The following is an 18,809-nucleotide window of genomic DNA, read 5'->3' as shown; positions in this document are numbered from 1 at the left end:
CCTCTTGTCTTGTCATTAGTTACTTGGGAGAAGAGACCAACATCGGCCTCACAACATCTTCCTTTTAGGCAGTTGTAGAGAGCAATAAGGTCTCCTCTCAGCCTCCTCTTCATTGTGCTGAACAACCCCAGTTCCCTCAGGCGCTCCTCCTAAGACATGTTTTCCAGACCCCTCACCAGCTTCGTTGCCCTTCTCCGGACCCACTGCAGTCTTTCCTATACTGTGGCGCCCAAAACTGGACACAGTGCTCAATGTGTGGTCTCACCAGTGCTGAGTACAGGGGCAGAATCACTTCCCTGCTCCTGCTGGTCACACTATTTCTGATACAGACCTCAGTCCAAACAAGGACTCAGTCTATATTACTCTAGGCTCATCAAGTCTCTTGGGCTGAGCATGAGATTCACACATTTCTCCAGCATCATCACCTCCTGTACTCACACCACAACCCTGCTGCCTCTCTCCTACCTTCCGATCCTACAGACCAGGTCACTCTGGTAGTGGAACACAAAAGATGGACCCACAGAGTACCAAAGGAGGCTCTGCTTTTATGCCGTGACTTAGAGCATACCTCCTATGCAGCCCCACTCTGAAAACTATCAGAGTGCTTTCTCCAAGCTGGCAAGACCTGCTGATAGCAGAAGCTTGTGTCTGGCTGATTTCAGCCACTTACCTAAGTGCATACTAGCAGTCTCCTCCCAGGAAGTTCTGCAGATGCTATCTATGTGTTCCTTCTTGTTTCCTTTTTCTCCATGTAATTAATCTCCAGTGTTACCCCACCCTTTTAATCTGATCCAGCTGGCATATACCTGCACCACACAGGATTTACACTTATTTCACTTATTGGACGTCAAAGGACTTAGGATAGCAAGAGAGAGAAACAAACTGATCAATCCAAATTGATCAACAAGAAGAGGCAATCACTTAATCACCTCTTGCAATATTTCCTTGAAAATCTTCTGGAAAATGCTACAGAAGTGAATTTACAACACATCCTGAAGTATATTGCAGTAGAAGACAAGAAGTCAGAAAGGAGAGTAAGAGCAAAGTACCTTTCATAAGATACTGCCAATGTTAGGACTAGCTTTTAGAAGCATTTTTCCATGGGTGTCCGCCTCCACCAAGCTGATGGGAAAGGCATAATGGCATTTTAAGGCTGAGAGTTAGACAAGTTTCCATTAGCAGTTTATCCTAAGGCAGTAACAGAGACAAGTGTCACCAGAAAGCAATTTTTGCATGTCTCACCAAAAGACATGAGCTGTTGCAATGCATGTCCTGAATATACCATTTCCAAAACTTAAGTGATACAGGACCAATGTTTTTATCTTCAATAGTGACAACTCTGACAGAAAAATTTCCTTTAAACTCTACTGCTGGAAAAAAATCCAACTGGTAACTCCTATATTTCTTAGCTCATCTCAGCCTAGCTTCTTTCAGACTGAACTCTTCTGGGCAAAGATGCTTAGCACTGACTATGGCACAGTTTCATATGCAGTGTGGTGCAAAGAATTAACAAGGGAGTCAGATGGTTATTGTAGACTCTACTGCCGATGGGTAAAGGAAGTAAAATGGGAATATTATTTATGCTAACAATACAGAACTATTGTTAAATATGCTTGTGACTTTTCATTATTCAGTGAAGCTTTTAAATTCAAAGTAGTAGAGGAAAACTGTTACATACAACACTTAATGAAAGGGTGACGAGTCCAGAAGTTACTAGGCAACTGTCTCACATGCTCAAAGAATCTGCTGCAAAATCAAAATGTATGCCTCTGATTTTTAATGTAATGTTCTTAATAAACATGTGTGGTAGTCTGGCTCAATCAATATTAATTACTTGGCTTTCCAGTTTGTCTGCCAATGGCACTGAATCAACCTCCTTTGATAATATAACTTTCTACCCATTTCATTCCAGACACTGTATCCTTGCTCCAGTCATCAGTTTGGCCATAGGATGGGAAACATTTTTCTAGGACAAGTGGGGGACAGTGTGAGTCAGACTTCCTCATTTTAGCAGTGAGTGAACTGTGGTGTTATGATGCTACAGAAAACTTTCTCATGAGATTCAGAATTATAGAAAAACTTAGGTTGGAAAGGAGCCTTGGAGATCATCTAGTCCAATTCTGTGCTCCAAGCAAGCTAAAGAGTTATTAAACTCTTGAAATTTTATTCTTAACAACTCCTTTTAAACTCTTTCAAATTTAAATTATTTTTTAAGTTTAAGTTTAAACTGTCTTTCAACTAGACTTTAAACCTCTAAAACATTTTAGAATTCTTAAAAGGTACTAAGAAAACAACAGCCAATGCATTCAGAAGAGTGCCATAAATTAGTGGTTTGACTTTCTAAAAAGTCTAAGGATGTAGCCATTGGATTTGAGAACAAAAGTGTGTTGTGCACTTCTCAGGAACCCATACACTAACACAGGCACTTAGTTCCAAAGATTTGTTCTTGAAAGCCTTGGTATGGTGGTATAATACAGAGAAATATAATTCCAGCACAGCAATTAGTGTTAAGTGAATGACAATCTCAAAGCAAAGGTACTATCTCAATAACCTCAGAACACTGCAAGTTTAGGAAAAAGTAAGGGAACTTTCCTCCTATTGTTAGGTTGGATTCAATATGAAGAATGCAGTGATGCAGACAACCTGTCTTTATGAAGGCAGTTCAGAATGACTTGAATGACAATCTGGAAGGGCACCAGTAGATATTTGTAGAAAACAGTATTGGTTTGGTCTGCCAGGTGAGTAAAAATCCAAAGATAAGGTACATGCCTTTTAGTATCTGCCTCAATTGACTCTGAATTGATTACACAGTTTGAAGCTATGAATCCTAAGGAAGACTTACTCTGCTTTTTCTATAAATGAGCCTTCTCTAGGTCAGGTCTGTGTCAAGGACCCTATCTGGGACAGCCTATGATTCCTCCATCCATCTGTGAGCTATTCTTCCTAGGATCTGCCATAAGGTATAAGATGGAAACAAACTGGGACAGTTTGTATGTCTTCTTGGAGCTACTGTCTCAGGCTCTGCAGGCATCAATAAAGTGTCTCTTTTGGGTTTAGTCTTTTTTTATGTGGAAAAAACCCGACAAACTTTTTTATGATGACAAATACGTATTTCATCGTTGCTAATAAAAAGGTAGGCTACCAGTGACAGAGGCAGCAGACTGTGACAGTATTGCAAATCCTTAGGCTGAGTTTAAGAGCTTGTGGCTTGCAACAGTAATGCTGTCTCCATCTCCAGCTCACCAGGGACTTGTCCCGTCACCTTTCAGAAAAGAGCCTGCCTGCTCTGACATATATTTAATTTGCTTTCACATTAGCTTAGCACAGTGGCTTCCAGTCTGTAGCCTGCAGACCCCTGGCGATACTTTTAAGAGATTTACAGAAGGCAACAACAAAGCAAGCCTCTTGCCAATAGCCTTAAAGTTACTAAACTAAGATGCATGTTTCCACTGGAAAAGTTAAGAGTTCATATACTGAAAACCAATAACTTGTTTAACTTTGGATTAGAATTGCACTAATTGCACAGAACATTCACTAAGATGAAAAGAGCAGCTGAATTAGTACAGCATACCTGTGCTTAGCAAGTGCATCTCTTGGAACAGAATTCCATTTTAGTCCATGAAATCTCTTCCCGAAGAAAAATCTGAGGGCCCCAAAATAGCAATCTTTTTCAGCAACAATACATCATTGGTGTGCCAAGCCTGAAACCACCTAGCAGAACACACACCACTGAACAGTTTCTGTCTCCTTCCCCTGGCAGCACTTTTGCCTGTGAAGTCTCTTTGACTTTTGTGTAGTAGCATTTGCATACTACCATGACCAAAAAAGCCTTCTTGGAATTGATTCAGAGTTGAAGGCTGTTGTACATTACAGGTTTGTCTGTACTACATTCTTAGTGTAGTGCCTCAGAGGAAAGACTGTGACAATAGAGACATCTTGCTGGTACCTGCCGTGATATGATGAACAGCTTCTTTTCAGCTACATCTGACAAAAATCTGTCAGTGGGTAAAGCTAGACCAGCCAGTCAAAAATAGCAGCACCACAGTGGTGTTTTGGCAGTATTCTGGAATGAAGTTTCTGTGACCATTCACTGAAAGTTTCTTAATTCTCTTGCATGTTCTTTTGCTGGTGTGAAAGACAGTTTAGATGACAATGATGAAAGAAGTGTGACATCTAGACACTTAACTTCAGGAGTCCTATAACTTTAGATCTGGGAATGGCAAAGAGGCTACTTTTATTTCTTTGATCATTTGGCAATGATTGGGGGAGTTTGATTTCATCACATCATCACGGAGTCTTTGACACACTGAACACAGAAATGATGTTTACTTGTCTACAGTATCTTTCTGGCTGGGATCATACATTTTTTCCCCACAATGATCCATTGATTGTTTGCAGGGAGGAGCAACCACATTATGTAATTACTTGTCCTTTAGGGCACTAGCACATAGGTCTCCCTCCCACCCATCTCCTTCCAATTTAACTTGTACTCAGGTTCTTATGGGAAGATAAGGTGCTAATATGAGCAGAGCTTCAGCACATTGATTACAGAACCTGTTTATCAAACTCAGGTTCTGCTGTCTGCTCATTCTCTGAACTGTCTGGCCACATTAAGGTCTTGCATGAAAACAGTTCTGGTCACAACAGATGCTACCAGGCAAGGGATAATGGTACTCTAGTCCAATATTTCACCTAGCTATTTTGGAACACTATATACCTGTTTTGCCAACTCCCACTAACAATATCAATAACTACAAAAAGGACAGGAGTGGAGAATCAGATGCTGCATCTTAAGAGTTCAGAATTCATGGCTAAAGTCATATTACTGACAAAGCAAATGTTAGCTCTAATGTTATTTTTGCACTACATTGTACATTGCATAGGATCCATTGTAAATGGAAGTGGTTTTTTCCTTTCCAAGGCAAAGGGCTTTGTATGGTGTGACTTACGGCTTTGTATGGTGTGTCAAGTATAATTCAAGTATTTACATAGAACCTGGGAAATTACTCTGATGGCAATGGGCAATACTTGCTCTGTTTGTATAGGTTCTTTTTAAAGATGGATCGTGTGGCATCCCACACAGTGACTGGGTAATTGTGCCTTTTCTTTAAGATGATCAAACCTGCCTGGAGAAAAGAAACTGCAGGAGATGGCAGCATGAAAGTCACAGGGAGGAGCTGTCAGGCTCCAGGTCAAGCATAGAGAAGCCAGGAACAAGGCTGTAGAAGCAACGGAAATAACCTTCCAAGAAATCAGAGGGAATGGGCAGATTTTTCTGCAACTCTGCCTCTGAGATGGTAAGAATCACACTTTAAAGCATAGATCCATCCAGCAAGGACACAGCAGGCAGCAGAATATATAAAACCTTTCCTTTCTAACCTGCCTGCCTGCAAACTCATCAGTATTTTGATTGGTATTATAATAAAAGTTGTTTTGTTTTTTAGTTTAGATAGCCTGTTTGTCTTCTTGGACGACCATGCAGACTCATCTCAAAGCTCCAGCTGACCTGTGGTGCTTTTGTGTTGGTGTGAGGAGGTTCAGTGAACCTTACCCACACTTATTCAACAGCTATAAAAGGATGAATCAGCTTCCTGAAGGGCCTGAGAAGCCATGGTGATGAATGTCGTAGTTGTACAGCATCTTCATTTTGGCTTAGAACATGGTCTTTTCTGTCCTTCAGGTCACAACACTCAATACATTAGCTGAGATAGCTACTTGGGTCTGTGGCAGTGACTTTATCCTAGGCTACCTGGTTGGTGGCTCATGCAGTCTGGCCTATGGTACAGCTATTAATTTACACCTTACTTTCTCTCATCTCACTTTTCTTACTCCCCCCTCTCACACCTCTGAGTAAAGTATATCTGGATATGCATAAGATTTTTTTTCCTTCTCTCCCAAAGCCACACAAAATAACTAATTTTCACTTAACAGAACATCATTAACAAGTATCTCGACCAGTCTGCATATCAACAGCAGCAGGGCATGTCAGGATGTGACCCTGAAGCCAGAGCTGTTCCCATTTCCAGTTAGTTGTTGACTTTGCCAAGCATTTGGCCCTTATTTCTGTATAGATCCTGTACACTTGGAAAAGCTAATCCCCTACGCCTGATACTTAAGCTGAGAGCAGCCTGAGGTATTCACTGCTACTCTATTTCAGGTTCAGAAGTGATGACATCCCTTTGAGTTAGACCTTAAAGGGCATGCATTGTCAACAGTTGTGGGAAGAGACACATAGAGTAGCGTTTCCAGTAGTTATTTTTTCACACCACCTTTGGATGCTACAAAAAGCTGACTGGCTGAGACTCATTCCAGGTAAGACTATCTGAGTAAGACACCAAGAAGTCTGATTAAGTGAACTGCCCAGATTTAATGAAATAGAAATGCTCTGCTGGTATCAGTTGCAGGTTGAGGGCTGTGTGGCCCACAACACTGTTTCCTTCATGACCAGGCCTATCTATCTGAGCAGAATTGGCAGAAACAGAAACCAGCCATCAGCTGTTATTAATACCTAGGACCTCTTAGTCTGGTGGAACTTGCCTTGCTAGAACCTGAAGGTATGTAAACATTATTGTGTGGTCAGTGATATAAAAGTTGCTTACAGGTCACAGCTACTTGATCTAGTCTCTTACCTAAAGAAAATAATTGAGCAGTGTAGAATTTGTACTATGCCTGGGATTCAATAGGACAATAACAGCATAAAAAAAATAATCTGAGCACTGGCTCACTCAAATTGCATTCACATAGCTTTGGCAGCTGCTATGTTCATAATCAGACCTCCTGTGAAACACAGGGTGCAGAACTACACAATAATTACATCATTTCCAAAGTTTTTCTAGTGTTTTTGGAGCCACAATATTTGCAGTTAGTGGCTATTTATGAATAGCCTCTGGAATACATTAGGTCACTGGGATTAAATGCACATCCTTAGAACTGTGTGAAGGTAGACTTTGGAAAAGTTGAGCAGATGAGGTGCCATGCACACTGGGAGACCTGATAGAAAGTTTGAAACTGATAGCAACACTTTGAGGTATGTGTGGAAGCAAGCAAGAGCATTGAATAGGCAGAAAAAAAAATTATGCCCTCCATCTCACTGTGCATAGGAGATTGAGATTAAAAACAATGGCAGCCTAGAAAGGAGACTAAGAAAATCACCTGGAAGCTTTAATAATAATATAATCCATACAGGAATATGATTTGGGAAAAATTAAGCTCCATAAACCAGCTACCTGTTGAGAACTGAGCATTAACCTTTAATATGTAATAAATATGACGCAATTTGACAATTGGTGGCAGCAGCAGAGCTCGTGTGGCTTCTGAAATAACAGATATCCAATTTAAAAACAAAGTTACTGTGAAAAAGGACTCTCTTATAAATAAAGACATCTGTAGGACTAGTGAAAACCTGCCTCCCAAGAAAACATACCAGCTAAAAAAAAAAAAAAGTGTTTAATTTACAATCCATTCAACAGCATAGAGACAGAAAGTCATATTGGGAGGCCCAATGTGCAGCATCCTACAGTACAAATGGCTAGGAACTTCAGTAGTGACACATACTCATGAAAGTATGACTGGATTATGCAAATACTATTCACATACATGAAAAGGAAATTGGAAGTAGTGGACAGAAGGAAAATTTCAAGATCAGCCCACAAGCTGGGCATGAAATAATCATAGCAACTGAAGATAAATACTGGATTGCCCAATACATTGTATCTAGGCCTACTGATACAGAAAAACCCTAGGAATAGATATTATAGAGTTCAAAACATTAAATCAGGTAAAACTGGAAGGACCTTTCGTGCCTGGGCTAAAAATTCAAGCTCAGAATCCTAACAAACAAACAATGCAAAACTATCATGTAAACACAGAAGGATTTAGGTGGGAAGGGACTTTTGTATCTCTACTCCAATCCCCTGCTCACAGCTAACTTTAAAGCCAGGTTGGGTTGCTCAGGGCCTTGTCTATTAAAGCAAATTGCAAGAGGATAACATGACTCCTCAGCAACATCTGTTCAAAGCTGATGCAATTATACCTGAAAGCAAAATAGAGATAAATAACTTTTTATTGTTACTTTACAAGCTGCCAAGAAGCAACGCTACTATGCCCAGTAACTTAATTTGTCCATGCTAGGATTTGAGAAGTCCTTTTTGGACAGTTTCGGTGATTTTTGAAATCTGTTCAAGCTGCCAGGCTGTTTATGCAGCATGAGGAGCCTTAAAGAAATGTCAGAGCAAGTAAATTCTGGACTCCTGACACCTTCAAAGTGATCATCATTAGCTCTCAAGTATGTTAGAAGATGGGAATCTACCACTAGTACTGTAATACATCTCCCCAGGCCCAACTGGTATTGCTGTCTCAAAACTTCAAAGACAAAAAATTTATCAAGAAATTTGTTAGATGATGGGGGTATGGGTGTGGTAAGGTAGATAAGAAAGTGATTACAGGAACTACAGTCTGCCTTTTTAAGGGCTTAGTTTCCAATAGTAGCCTAAAATGAATGAAACCCTTTTAAACAGCTACTACAAAGCAAGCCAGCACAAATGTTTTAGCAAACAAACTTCTACAAACACTTTGCTTAAAGTGCAGATGCTTTCACTTAAAGACACTTTCACTGCCTTTAGGCTTTAGGCAAGATTTCGCTGCCAGTTAAGGTACTCTAGAAGTCCAGAAAAATGATCCATGCTATCCAAAACTGACTGGTATACAGTTCAGTGTTCTTAGGCTGAGCATGTGTTAACAGAAGCATTATCTATACTGGAGACAGACCAAGTCTGACCATGAGACAATCACACATGGCAAGCCATTTCATCCATTGTCATTGGCTAAAAGTGAGGAGAAAACAAAGGTGTAATTCTGCCTCCACAGAATTATCCAACCTCTTCTGAGCTATGCTTCAGAGACCTTGTCCATACAAAAGATGAAGATTCCTCACAGCAAATTCCTCCTCTGTGTGATAAGCATATTGACATAAATTCAGCTTACAGATGGGAGATCTCTGGCATCTGAGGTTAGGTACAAGTAGCAGTGTTACATGAAATATACCTTTCGACTCTGTATGCAATACAGCTCAAATGTTTCCAGCCTGTTACTAATCAAGCTAGTCAGACTATTCAGTATTAATCTTAGCTCTTTTGTGTCAAAAAATGTTCTGAATTAATCTCAGTTCTTTTTCGAACATATTTACTTCTTCATTTTGGAAGACTGGTTTCAGAAACAGTTGTTCAAAGTTCTGATTCCAAGAGAATTGCCCATTGTTCCCTTTTTGCTTGTGGCAATTTGTCAGCCTTCCAACCTGAGAGTTATTGGGAAATGATGTAATTAGACAAATCCCTGCAAAAGAGCTGCTCATCAGAAGTCAATGAATCTATTCTTCATCCTCTGTTATATTATCAGTCGTCAATATCCTGATCCATTAGTTTAGACTGCTCTCAGAACATGGTTTCCAGCATCTTCTACAGTTCTCAGTTACAACCACTATATTTTAAATATACATGTTTTAAAAGTAGATGTAGCACAAGCAGAAGGGTATGCCAACTCCTAGCACTGCTGTGAACCTACTGTGCAAAAATCTGTAACAAAGGTTTTGTCTTCTATCAGATTATTTTTAGAATGCACTTTTCGGTGTTTTTTTCCGAGCTCTTCAAGAGGCAGACTTCATCCTGAACATACCTGGAGCCCAGTATTGGGTTAAAATCAACACACAGACAGTTGATGGGGACGACAAAGGGAACGATGGGCAAAACATTATCTACATGTATGTCTCACTAGGGCACCTTTTTTGAGTAGGGTATAATAATAATAATAATGACCAAAACAGCTGTACTAATGAAACAAATGCAGTTGTGCCATTACAGGAGAACCTCATTGTCTGGCTCTGGTTCACCTAGCAAGACTACCAGGAGGAGGAGGAGGAGGCTGAGGTGAATTTAAGCGAGCCATAGTGCATTACAGAGGAAAGTTATGAAAATGAGTTAGGAACAGGTTGAACCCAGGTCTACTTTATAAGCAGCAAGGGTAAAGACTCTTTCTCCATAGCAGAGCTTGGGCCTTGCTAAAAAGATAAGAGCATGGATGAGGAACTGGAACTTCTCATTCACATATGTCTTTCTAACTACTGCCATGTAGTCCCTGAATTCCTTATTCTTTGTGCCTTCCTTCCACTGCTTCCACAGTCCTGCTGTTACAAAGGAAACCATCTTTGATAACGTAGGCTGTGACGCTAGAGGGACTGCTCAACTGTACTTCATACAAAATAGCTGTACTTGTATAAAAATAGCTGAGAGTTCAGCTGTCTTTTTGGGTCCAATTTTGCAGTGGTTTTAGGAGTAGATTTTGAAGCACTTCCATCAACTCAATTTTACAGTCATGAAACAAAGGGAAATGCCTCTCTCGTTATGAGCTCTATGGGCCAAACACAGCATTAGGGCTGGGTGTAAAGTCCTAGAACCTTGCCACCCAGGAGGCCAGATTGCTGCCCCATGAGTTAACAGTTACTTCTTCAGTCAGTTGCTAAGTCAAAAAATGTGCAACTGAATCATTCAGTTTAGTACTCAAGAAGAAAAAAGACAGAACAAAGTCAGAACTTAAACAGACAAAGTTTCTAAATTCTTGAGAGACTTGGAGACAGGAATACTTCTGCCATGGGTATTTGCGCAGAAAAAGAGACATAAAATGTATTTGCAACATGTTAGAATGAAAAACTGGGTGATGATTTTATTTTTTTCTTTTTTCTCCGTTAAGTTTTATTACTTCATGGAAACAATATATTTCAAGGACATGTTTCATCACTGAGAGCTACTGGAAGTCAGTGAAGCATCAGTCCTCAAACAGCTGGCTAGTGGGTGAGGCTGCAGAGGTAAAGGGCCTATAAAGGAGAGAGGCTTACGAAGCATACAATCAAAGTCCAGGAGAGGGTGAAGCTGCAGAAGCCTGGTTTTGGGAGGTAGAGTGAAAATTCAACTCAGACTATGCTTTCCCATCATCTAGTACTCCCAGTGGCTCCCCTTCCTTGAATGTGTGTACTCACCCCTACTTCTGGAGGGTCTGGAAGCCAGCCCAGTTCACCCTGGGCAGTGCTTGTGTCAAGTAGATCCACTGAAAACCAGAAGAAGAGGAAAAAAAAGATCAGTGATCCAAGTCATATGGCCCATGGAATGGCTTCAACCACATTTTGTCACAGAAGACAAAGCCTGCACTTCCTCTTTCAACCCAGCATCCTTTGTGACCTTTTACCCTCAAAAAGTAGGGCTAGCAGAAGAACAGGAAGATACAAGACAGGTACAAGACAGTGCAGCTAGTTGGAAGTTAAAAGGTTTTCCTCATATATGAGACCCACTGCCCTTCCGCCCTCCTCTCAAGTAATACTCACGCACACACATCCAAAAAATGCAACCTTTTAGAAATTTTTCCGCTTCCTAAAGCTGCCCCAAAATGGCAGCAGAGGCTGAAGCCTCTTGAAACAGGAACCCAGCATTAGCAGCTGAACACATCTTTCCTTGAAACAGGAAGGCAGCAGACAAAATGGATGAAGAGGTAGGCAATCAGATAAATTACTAACACAAAAGATCAATTAGTGTCGCCTAGAGGTGCTATTCAGTGCTTGAAACACAGTGGGACAGTACAGAGGCAGTGTGAAGTTGTACAAGGGACTTTCCACTGTCACAGTACCCAAAAGCCATGAGATGCATCAACCTGCTAAGCCCTCTACCTCTGACCCAGGCTGTCCACCATCCATCTGATGGTGGCCTAGAAATCGTTTCACTTTCTCGCCCCCTGCAACTGTTTTAGCCATGACAGCAAAAGAATAGCGGCTCCCAGGCATAGCATTTCCACCTCTTGCGGAACTGCCCTGCATGGCTGTGTTAAGCCTTGGCTCCTGGAGTCATGTGACAAAGGAGAAATTCAGCGGTATGTTCATTTTTAGCCCTCAGGGAAATTTGACAATGTGATCAGACTTTGCCCTCAAGTCTTGATCTGATTTGAAGTTAAAAATGTATCACTTCGTAGGCAAACAGGGAGAAGAGAGAGGAGCTGGAATAAGTCGTACTGCTGGATGTGCAGCTTCATGCCAGCTTTTGGGTCTGCTAGTACAGACTATTATTTTTGTTGCACCTATCGCAGCCCTAGCTTGGGAACATAGGAAACGGGAAAAATTCCTTGGATTCCCTTTTAGATCCCTGTGGGTGTATTCAGAAGAGTCATTTCTAAATATCTCAGAAAAGAATTTGGGGGTGAAAGGCGGGGGGGAGGTGGGGTGTATTTAAATGGCATTTAAATAACCAGATTTCATCCCCCTCATCTGACTGCTTTACAAATACTGCCTGCCAACTATAAGAAATAGAGTGTAAAGTGCAGATCAGCAACAGTCCTGTGGAATGAGGAAGCAGGCTGTGGGCCCAGAATCAGAGATAAGAGAGATTGTACTGCTGTTCTCACCGCTGAAACACACTTTCAGGATTGGGAGAAGGAAAGCAGGAATCCAGGTTCTGCAAGTTCACGGCATTCACAACATGGTCATATGGCAAAACCTTCTTAGCCACAGACTCCCTGTCCAGACAAGGCTCCTCACTCACTTCCCTTCTGCTCTCAGTCTCTCTATTTGAGATACTATTCTTGTCTTGTTTGCTCCGAAAACTCCCAGGGTGAGGTAGCCTGTCCTTCCAGAACCGTCACACAGATAATATCTATACCATGCACTTCAGGCCTGAAGCAGTGATGTGGAAGTGAGAGGGGCTGCATGGCAAGTTCTAGCAGAGCAAGGGAAAAGAAACTTGGAAGCAGCTGGGACCGGAATCTTGCAGAGCCCGTGTGCCACGCCACTGTGCTGCCAGCAGCAGCTCCTTCAGCTGCCAAGTGCCCACTGGAGGGGGCGAAGTCCATTCTCAAGAAGTACCTCTCAAAGTAAAACCCACAACAGGGCTTCTCCAAGGAAAGGAAAAATGAGTCAGCAAGACTACAAGAGCACAGGGAATATGAGTACTCAGGGGCTGCTACTACCTCTTTGGCCCACAGCCTCACTGCTAGGAATCTCACATGGCTGTCCAGCCGCATGGGAGGAGGTCTCCCCAAAAGAAGAATCCAGATAAGAGAGGATGCCCGGGAAATGAGCTGTTCCCAGATAGACACATTAAGGAAGAGTGGATCACAGACAGAGCCCGAATTAGATGGTTGAGATAGGGCAGAAGCTAGCAAGAAGTCCCTGAGTGTTACTGCCAACTACTGGTCATCTTATATTACTTCTCACCTAGACTGGCCTTCTCCACAATGTCTGCTATCTGCATCCATGTAGCTGGATCCCTAATATAAACACTCTTGTCAAGAACACTTTAAAAGAGCACTTAGCACTCACAGAATCCGAGATGAGCCCATGGCTGAACTGCCAGTTATGGCTAAGTCCTCTCGATCGAGAGCCTCGAGCAGCAAAGGAGAGGGCTGTCCTTGGGATGGAAAAGCCCCAACACTTCTTGCTGCGCAAAACAGAGTCGAAGTCTCTGACAGGAATTAACTGCAGCAGGAGGTAGGGAACAGAACAGAGATTTACTCTTCCTCACCTCTCTATTAAAAAGTCCCGTTCCCTAGATGTTTCATAACCACTGTTGCAAGTGCCAAGATAGAAGAAAAAAAAGATCGCTACATTTAATAAAAGGGACTAAGTGGAACACAGAGGGGAAGCAAGGGAGTCTTAAGAGAGGAGGTAGAAGAGGAAATTGTAAAGCCCAGCTCTACCTTCCAACAACTACGATAGCTGAAAGTGACTGTCTCACCTTCCAAGCTTCTGAAAAAATGACTGTTCTCTTGCTCACAAGGGTTAACTCCCAAGAGAGCTTCTTGAGGAAACTGCGGGGGTGTTGGCCGGGGGGTGGGGGACACACAACAACTTTCTGAGTTTGTGTTTAAACTTGTTATCTGCAACACTTATGTTTAAGGCAAACAGAGGCAGAATTCTCCTGGATCGATCGATATGCTGAGGCATTTGTGCTTTAACTGGGAAGGGGTGGGGGGAGCGGGGGAGAACATACCTGGGCTCCGTTCAGTGTGGCACCAAGATTTGGATGGGGTTTGCTCCTGGCCTTCATCCCCCTCACGCCCACCTGCCCTCCCCAGACACCCTAGTCCCTCTCCAGCTCCCTTGACCAGGCTATGGTGTCCCTGGGGCCCCTCGCGTGTTGGCCAGGCCCTATTCTCTGCCCCTTAAAGAGGTCCCTCTCAGCTTGCCGGCCCAAGCCCAACCCTCCAGGCAGAGGGACCAGTGAGTCCCACGCTTACCTTCTTTCCCAGGCACCTCACGGGGAATGAGAGCCCAAAAGAGGAGCCCGAGGGACAGCTTGATCCCGCTGCTCCAGGTCGTCACCTTCATGCTGGCTGGAGAGGAGGGCTGGCTCCCAGCCTCTGCCTGCTCTCCCAGCTCAGGCCTCCGAGCCTTGGTTCCTGCTCATAGTGCATGAACCTCTCCCGCAGCCTCCTGACTGGAGCGCACACATTGCACAACCTCCCTGCCTGGCCCACAGTTATGATGAAAGATCAAGGCAAGTGGGTGGAGAAGCCTTACTGCCTTTACCTGTTTTAAAGGGGCTGGTCACAGACTTCCCATCTGGCAGGCAAATAAACCCACCTTAAAGGCAGCCACCTTTTTCCTGGGAGCCTCCCTCCACCTTTGCTCCAGTCCCGTAAGAGGCTCCCGATTGCCACCTCCTGGGCAGCCCTCGCCACGATTGCTCCGCCGCCGCCGGTCCCGGGCGGCTCTCTGGGGGATGCCTCGGGGGCGCTCGGCGGGGCGCCTGGCCAGGGCTGGCCCCCGCGCCCCCGCCCCGAGGCACCCTGGTAACTTTTAGAGATGAGAACAGCCCAGACACTGCAGTAGAGACCGCTCAGTCAATTTCTCTCTGTGATAATGGGGCTAAAACCACTGAGCCATCCTTGCAGTAGGTATTTAGGAATTCCATCTGTACGCAGTGGCAGTGGCCCATTTTGTTCCCCAAGCTGTGTGACAGCATGTCACAGAGCAATAGCTGTGCCAATTTATCTGCCAGAATGACTGTTTTTCTTTTAGTAAGCTCCTCAGCATCAATGGAACGTGCCTGCTTTTCAATAAAAAAATCATGGGACAGGAACTGAGCCAGAAGCATTCTCTCTATGTAGGAAAACCTCATGAGACTTTTAGTTTCCTTCCTGAGGGAACTTGCTTTTATTATATCTCTTCTGCCATTCATGAAGGCTCTTACTGCCACCCATGCACAGCTATTACACCCCTCCCTGTAAAATACAGATGGCATTATTCCTCCATTTGCTGTAAGGCTGTATTCTTCCTGCTCTTTTCCTCCTCCTCTCCAAGGAAGGCTAAAGAAAGAACTTTGTCAGGTTACATAGAGAAGCTGGGGGTCCTCCATCCTTGGAGATGTTCCAGGCTCACCAGGACCCAGCCGCGAGCAACTTACCTACCTCTGAGTCAGCCCTGCTGTGGGCAGAGGTTGGGACTACGGACCTCCTGAGGTTCCTTGCATCTAAATTTTTCAGGAAGTTCTTTGATTCTCTAACGACACATCTTGGAAAACCAAAATCTATCCCAAGAAGTTTGAACACAGGCAAGAGAAATTTGAGAACATATGGTTAAAAAAATAAGTTTAGATTTTACATAGCACATGAAGTAAACTACCAATACAAATAATGCAAATGTTAATGTCATTCAAAGTAGTTTTATCTTAAATTAATTCCAGTTTAATCCTATCTAGAGTACTCTTTCTTAGTCTACAGTGCTGTTTCAGATTTTTGTGTCCCCCTTTCACCTACGTTTGAATGATGCCCATTGCAGCACCATAAGGTTTCCTTGTTTACATCCCATACCTTGAGTTTGCACTAGTGAAATGTATCCATTTCAGTCTTCATTTGTACAATGCTGTGCCTTCTTCAGTCTATGATGTAGCAGTGGGGCAGATAGACCCACAGCTAACTTCTCCTTTGCGACGGGACAACAGAGGTGAGGCCTACATAGACATGAAATGGGAAAGAACCATTTGCAACTGGTGGGTAAGGCTCTAGGGCAGCTCAGGATCTTATATCCTTCCTGAGGAAAAAAAACCCAAACATCAGTGTTGCAGCCTTACATTCAGTTCCTCAGGGCTACCCAAGTTTGCATCTGTAGAATCTCAGAAGTGCCAAAGCTCTCAGGTGAAGAACTTGGGGATGCTCTGCCTCTGTTTCATTAGTGAGCAGATATTCAGGACATTTGATCTAAGCTATTTGGAACAGGCAGGAACAGATTTACTAGGGCTTTTTGGAGAAGATGGCCTGAAAAAGGATTTACTTTCTTTTTCTCCCCTTTCTTTGTGTTCACTGATGGAAGTCAGAAATTGGGGTATTCCAGATGATGGTGGTCAGAAATTGTATGTACCTGTTGGTTATTTTGTAGATTTGAGTTCACCTACTGTAGCACCCAATCAGCATGGGTACAATGGTAGTCAAATAAAATACGATCTAATGTTACAGCAAGATCAAGATTTGCAGCAAATCTAGAAACAAGTGGAAGCATAAAAAAGTAGAATCCTCAAATGCCTGGAACTTTAGCGATATCTGTAAAAGTTCTGCTGCATTGCTTCACCTTGTGTCCTCTGCATCAAAATGCAGATCCAAAGGAAAAAAGAGGGTGTACCCAGTACAGTGGAATACCACATGTGAATTATCTGTACAACTCTGTTGAGTATTTCATTGACAAGATCCTTTCTCTGTGCATCACAAGATCAGATTTTGTCTCTGTAAACTGTTGGACAAAACTAATCCCCTGAGTGTCTAGTGCAAAAAAAAAAAAAAATCTGAGACAACTTAATTTCAAAAAATCTTTACCTTTACAATCGTATTCTATGATTCTGTGATTTACACCTCCACAACCTTTTCACTGTTGTGGCTTCCCAATGAGCTTCCCATTTCTGGCATGCTTTTTGATGGTAAGAAGATAACTGTGTCTTTTAAACTCACTCTCAGCATGTCTTTGGGTTGAATCTCATCCTGTGTTTCTAGTCCCTCTGAGTATTTTTGAATTCCAGGGCATATTTTTTCCTTCAATTTCCCAGTATCCTGTTTCATGTATTGCTGAGATTAGGTATCTAGCTGGAAAATATCACTATACAACACACCTGGGCTTTCCTCCTACAGATATGTGGGCTTGTGGTGAGGGAAGTGAGGAGGAATGGTATGCACCAGGTCTTGTCTTGATGTACTGTTGGGACAGTCAAAGGGCACTCCCAAGACTGAGTTGGGACCTGCTTCTTTTGAACTGCAGTTCAGACAGAACTCTTTCATAGGTTTCTTATAAATTATTTACTGTGTTCACTGCTTCTCACGTTTTAGAAAGAGCTGAGTTTCACCATTGTTAAATGTCCTTCTAGATGATGAATGAAACCGAACCTAGAAACAATCTCTGGAGTTCCTCACTTGATATTACTTCCCGAGCTATCAAAGCATCCCTTTGGTATTGATAACTTGAACTGGCTTTCCGTAAGGCTCCCAGGGGCACCAATCACATTCTGCAACAAGCCCCACTTCAGTCTAAAGGAGGAACTTGCCCTTGTTCTGTAGCCTCTAACTGACTCCTTTTATCAACTCTTTCTATAACTCCAAGAAAAATCCATGACAGCTCTGTAGAGCATAGGGGATGCTCTATGTTTCAATGTTTCATTCCTTGTAGAGGATTTGTGCTCTCTCTCTTTTATTCTCACCTCCATGACCACAGTTTAATATTCTAGTGTTTTCACTTTTACCTTGGAAAGTTTTCTGGCTCTTCTCCACCAGCAATTATCTTACAATATTTCAAACAAGTGACTTCAGCCTGACTTTCTGCAGAAAATAGACTCCTACTGTCTGGTGGTTTAAGCTGTTAAATTAGTTTTGTACATGGACTTTTTTCATTCAGAAACTCAGACTTCATTTTAAACAGATATTTTAAACTCCTACAAAGGAGCACAAGTGACTCCTTTTGATCACCAAGTGGTCACTCCTAGCTTAAGGACTTGAGGACTTGACTGCACAAGTAGTCAAGCTGGTTATCTTTCTTCCCTGAGAAGAAAAACAAGGGCAAGGTAACAAATTAAGCTGATAGAGACAGGGTGTAGATCTGAGTTTTCATTCCCAGTAGAAGCTGGGGACACTCCTTCACTCTTCCTCACATATCCAGAGAGAAACACCCTTGGAGATGTTCAGGATTTGCCTGAATGAGGCCTTGAACAACCCGATACAGCTTTGGCTTTAACCCTGCTGTAAGTATGTATTGGGGCTAAAGACCTCCAGTAGTCCCTTCCCACCTTAATCTTTTTCTGATTCTGTTCATCACTGGTAGATGAATAATCATGTCTTCTTGACATCAGGAATGTAGGCAGCTCCTTACTTGGGCTCCAGACAAAACAGGAGGGCAGCTTCCCATCTGTATTCCTCACCTAACAGAGATGGCATACCAGTGGGAAAGGACATGGACATGGACTAGAAGTCAAATATCCCTGCATAAAACTCCGCTTACTTGTTCATCAGCAATGTACTCATAGGTTTTTCTCTACCTACTGATGCCCTGGCTGGACACCTAATTAGGCACAGGAGCATATTTCCACTGTTGGCCGAACTGCAGGCTTTCTGGCTTTTGTCTCTTGATAAGCTATCCTGCACACTGTCTGCCATACTCTTATGGGGCCTGCAAAACAGGAGTAAATTAAATTATTGTACCACCCATATTGTACCAAAGGAGGAGGGTCTTTCTTTTCCCCAGAAACTACCTGAGAAAATTCTCTTGCCTTTATATCCCAGTTCTGCTCCCTGAGGTGGTCCCGTGA

General features: G+C 42.7%; 1 protein-coding gene across 1 annotated transcript in view; it reads right to left on the bottom strand.

The window, feature by feature from the left end:
* EPHA1 (EPH receptor A1) overlaps positions 1-14,356 on the bottom strand; it is a 34,957-nt gene extending 20,601 nt beyond the window's left edge. The window contains exons 1-2 of the mRNA XM_086464917.1: positions 14,266-14,356; positions 11,027-11,094 (exon numbers count right to left, since the gene is read on the bottom strand). Coding sequence (XP_086321043.1) covers positions 11,027-11,094; positions 14,266-14,356 — 159 coding nt within the window. The remainder of the gene's footprint in view (positions 1-11,026; positions 11,095-14,265) is intronic.
* Positions 14,357-18,809: the final 4,453 nt, after the last annotated feature.

This window comes from Leptosomus discolor, chromosome 1 (assembly GCF_034619465.1).
Source record: "Leptosomus discolor isolate bLepDis1 chromosome 1, bLepDis1.hap2, whole genome shotgun sequence".
NCBI lineage: Eukaryota > Metazoa > Chordata > Aves > Leptosomiformes > Leptosomidae > Leptosomus > Leptosomus discolor.
Note: the sequence above shows the minus strand (reverse complement) of the source record. Positions and strands in the feature narration are given on the sequence as shown.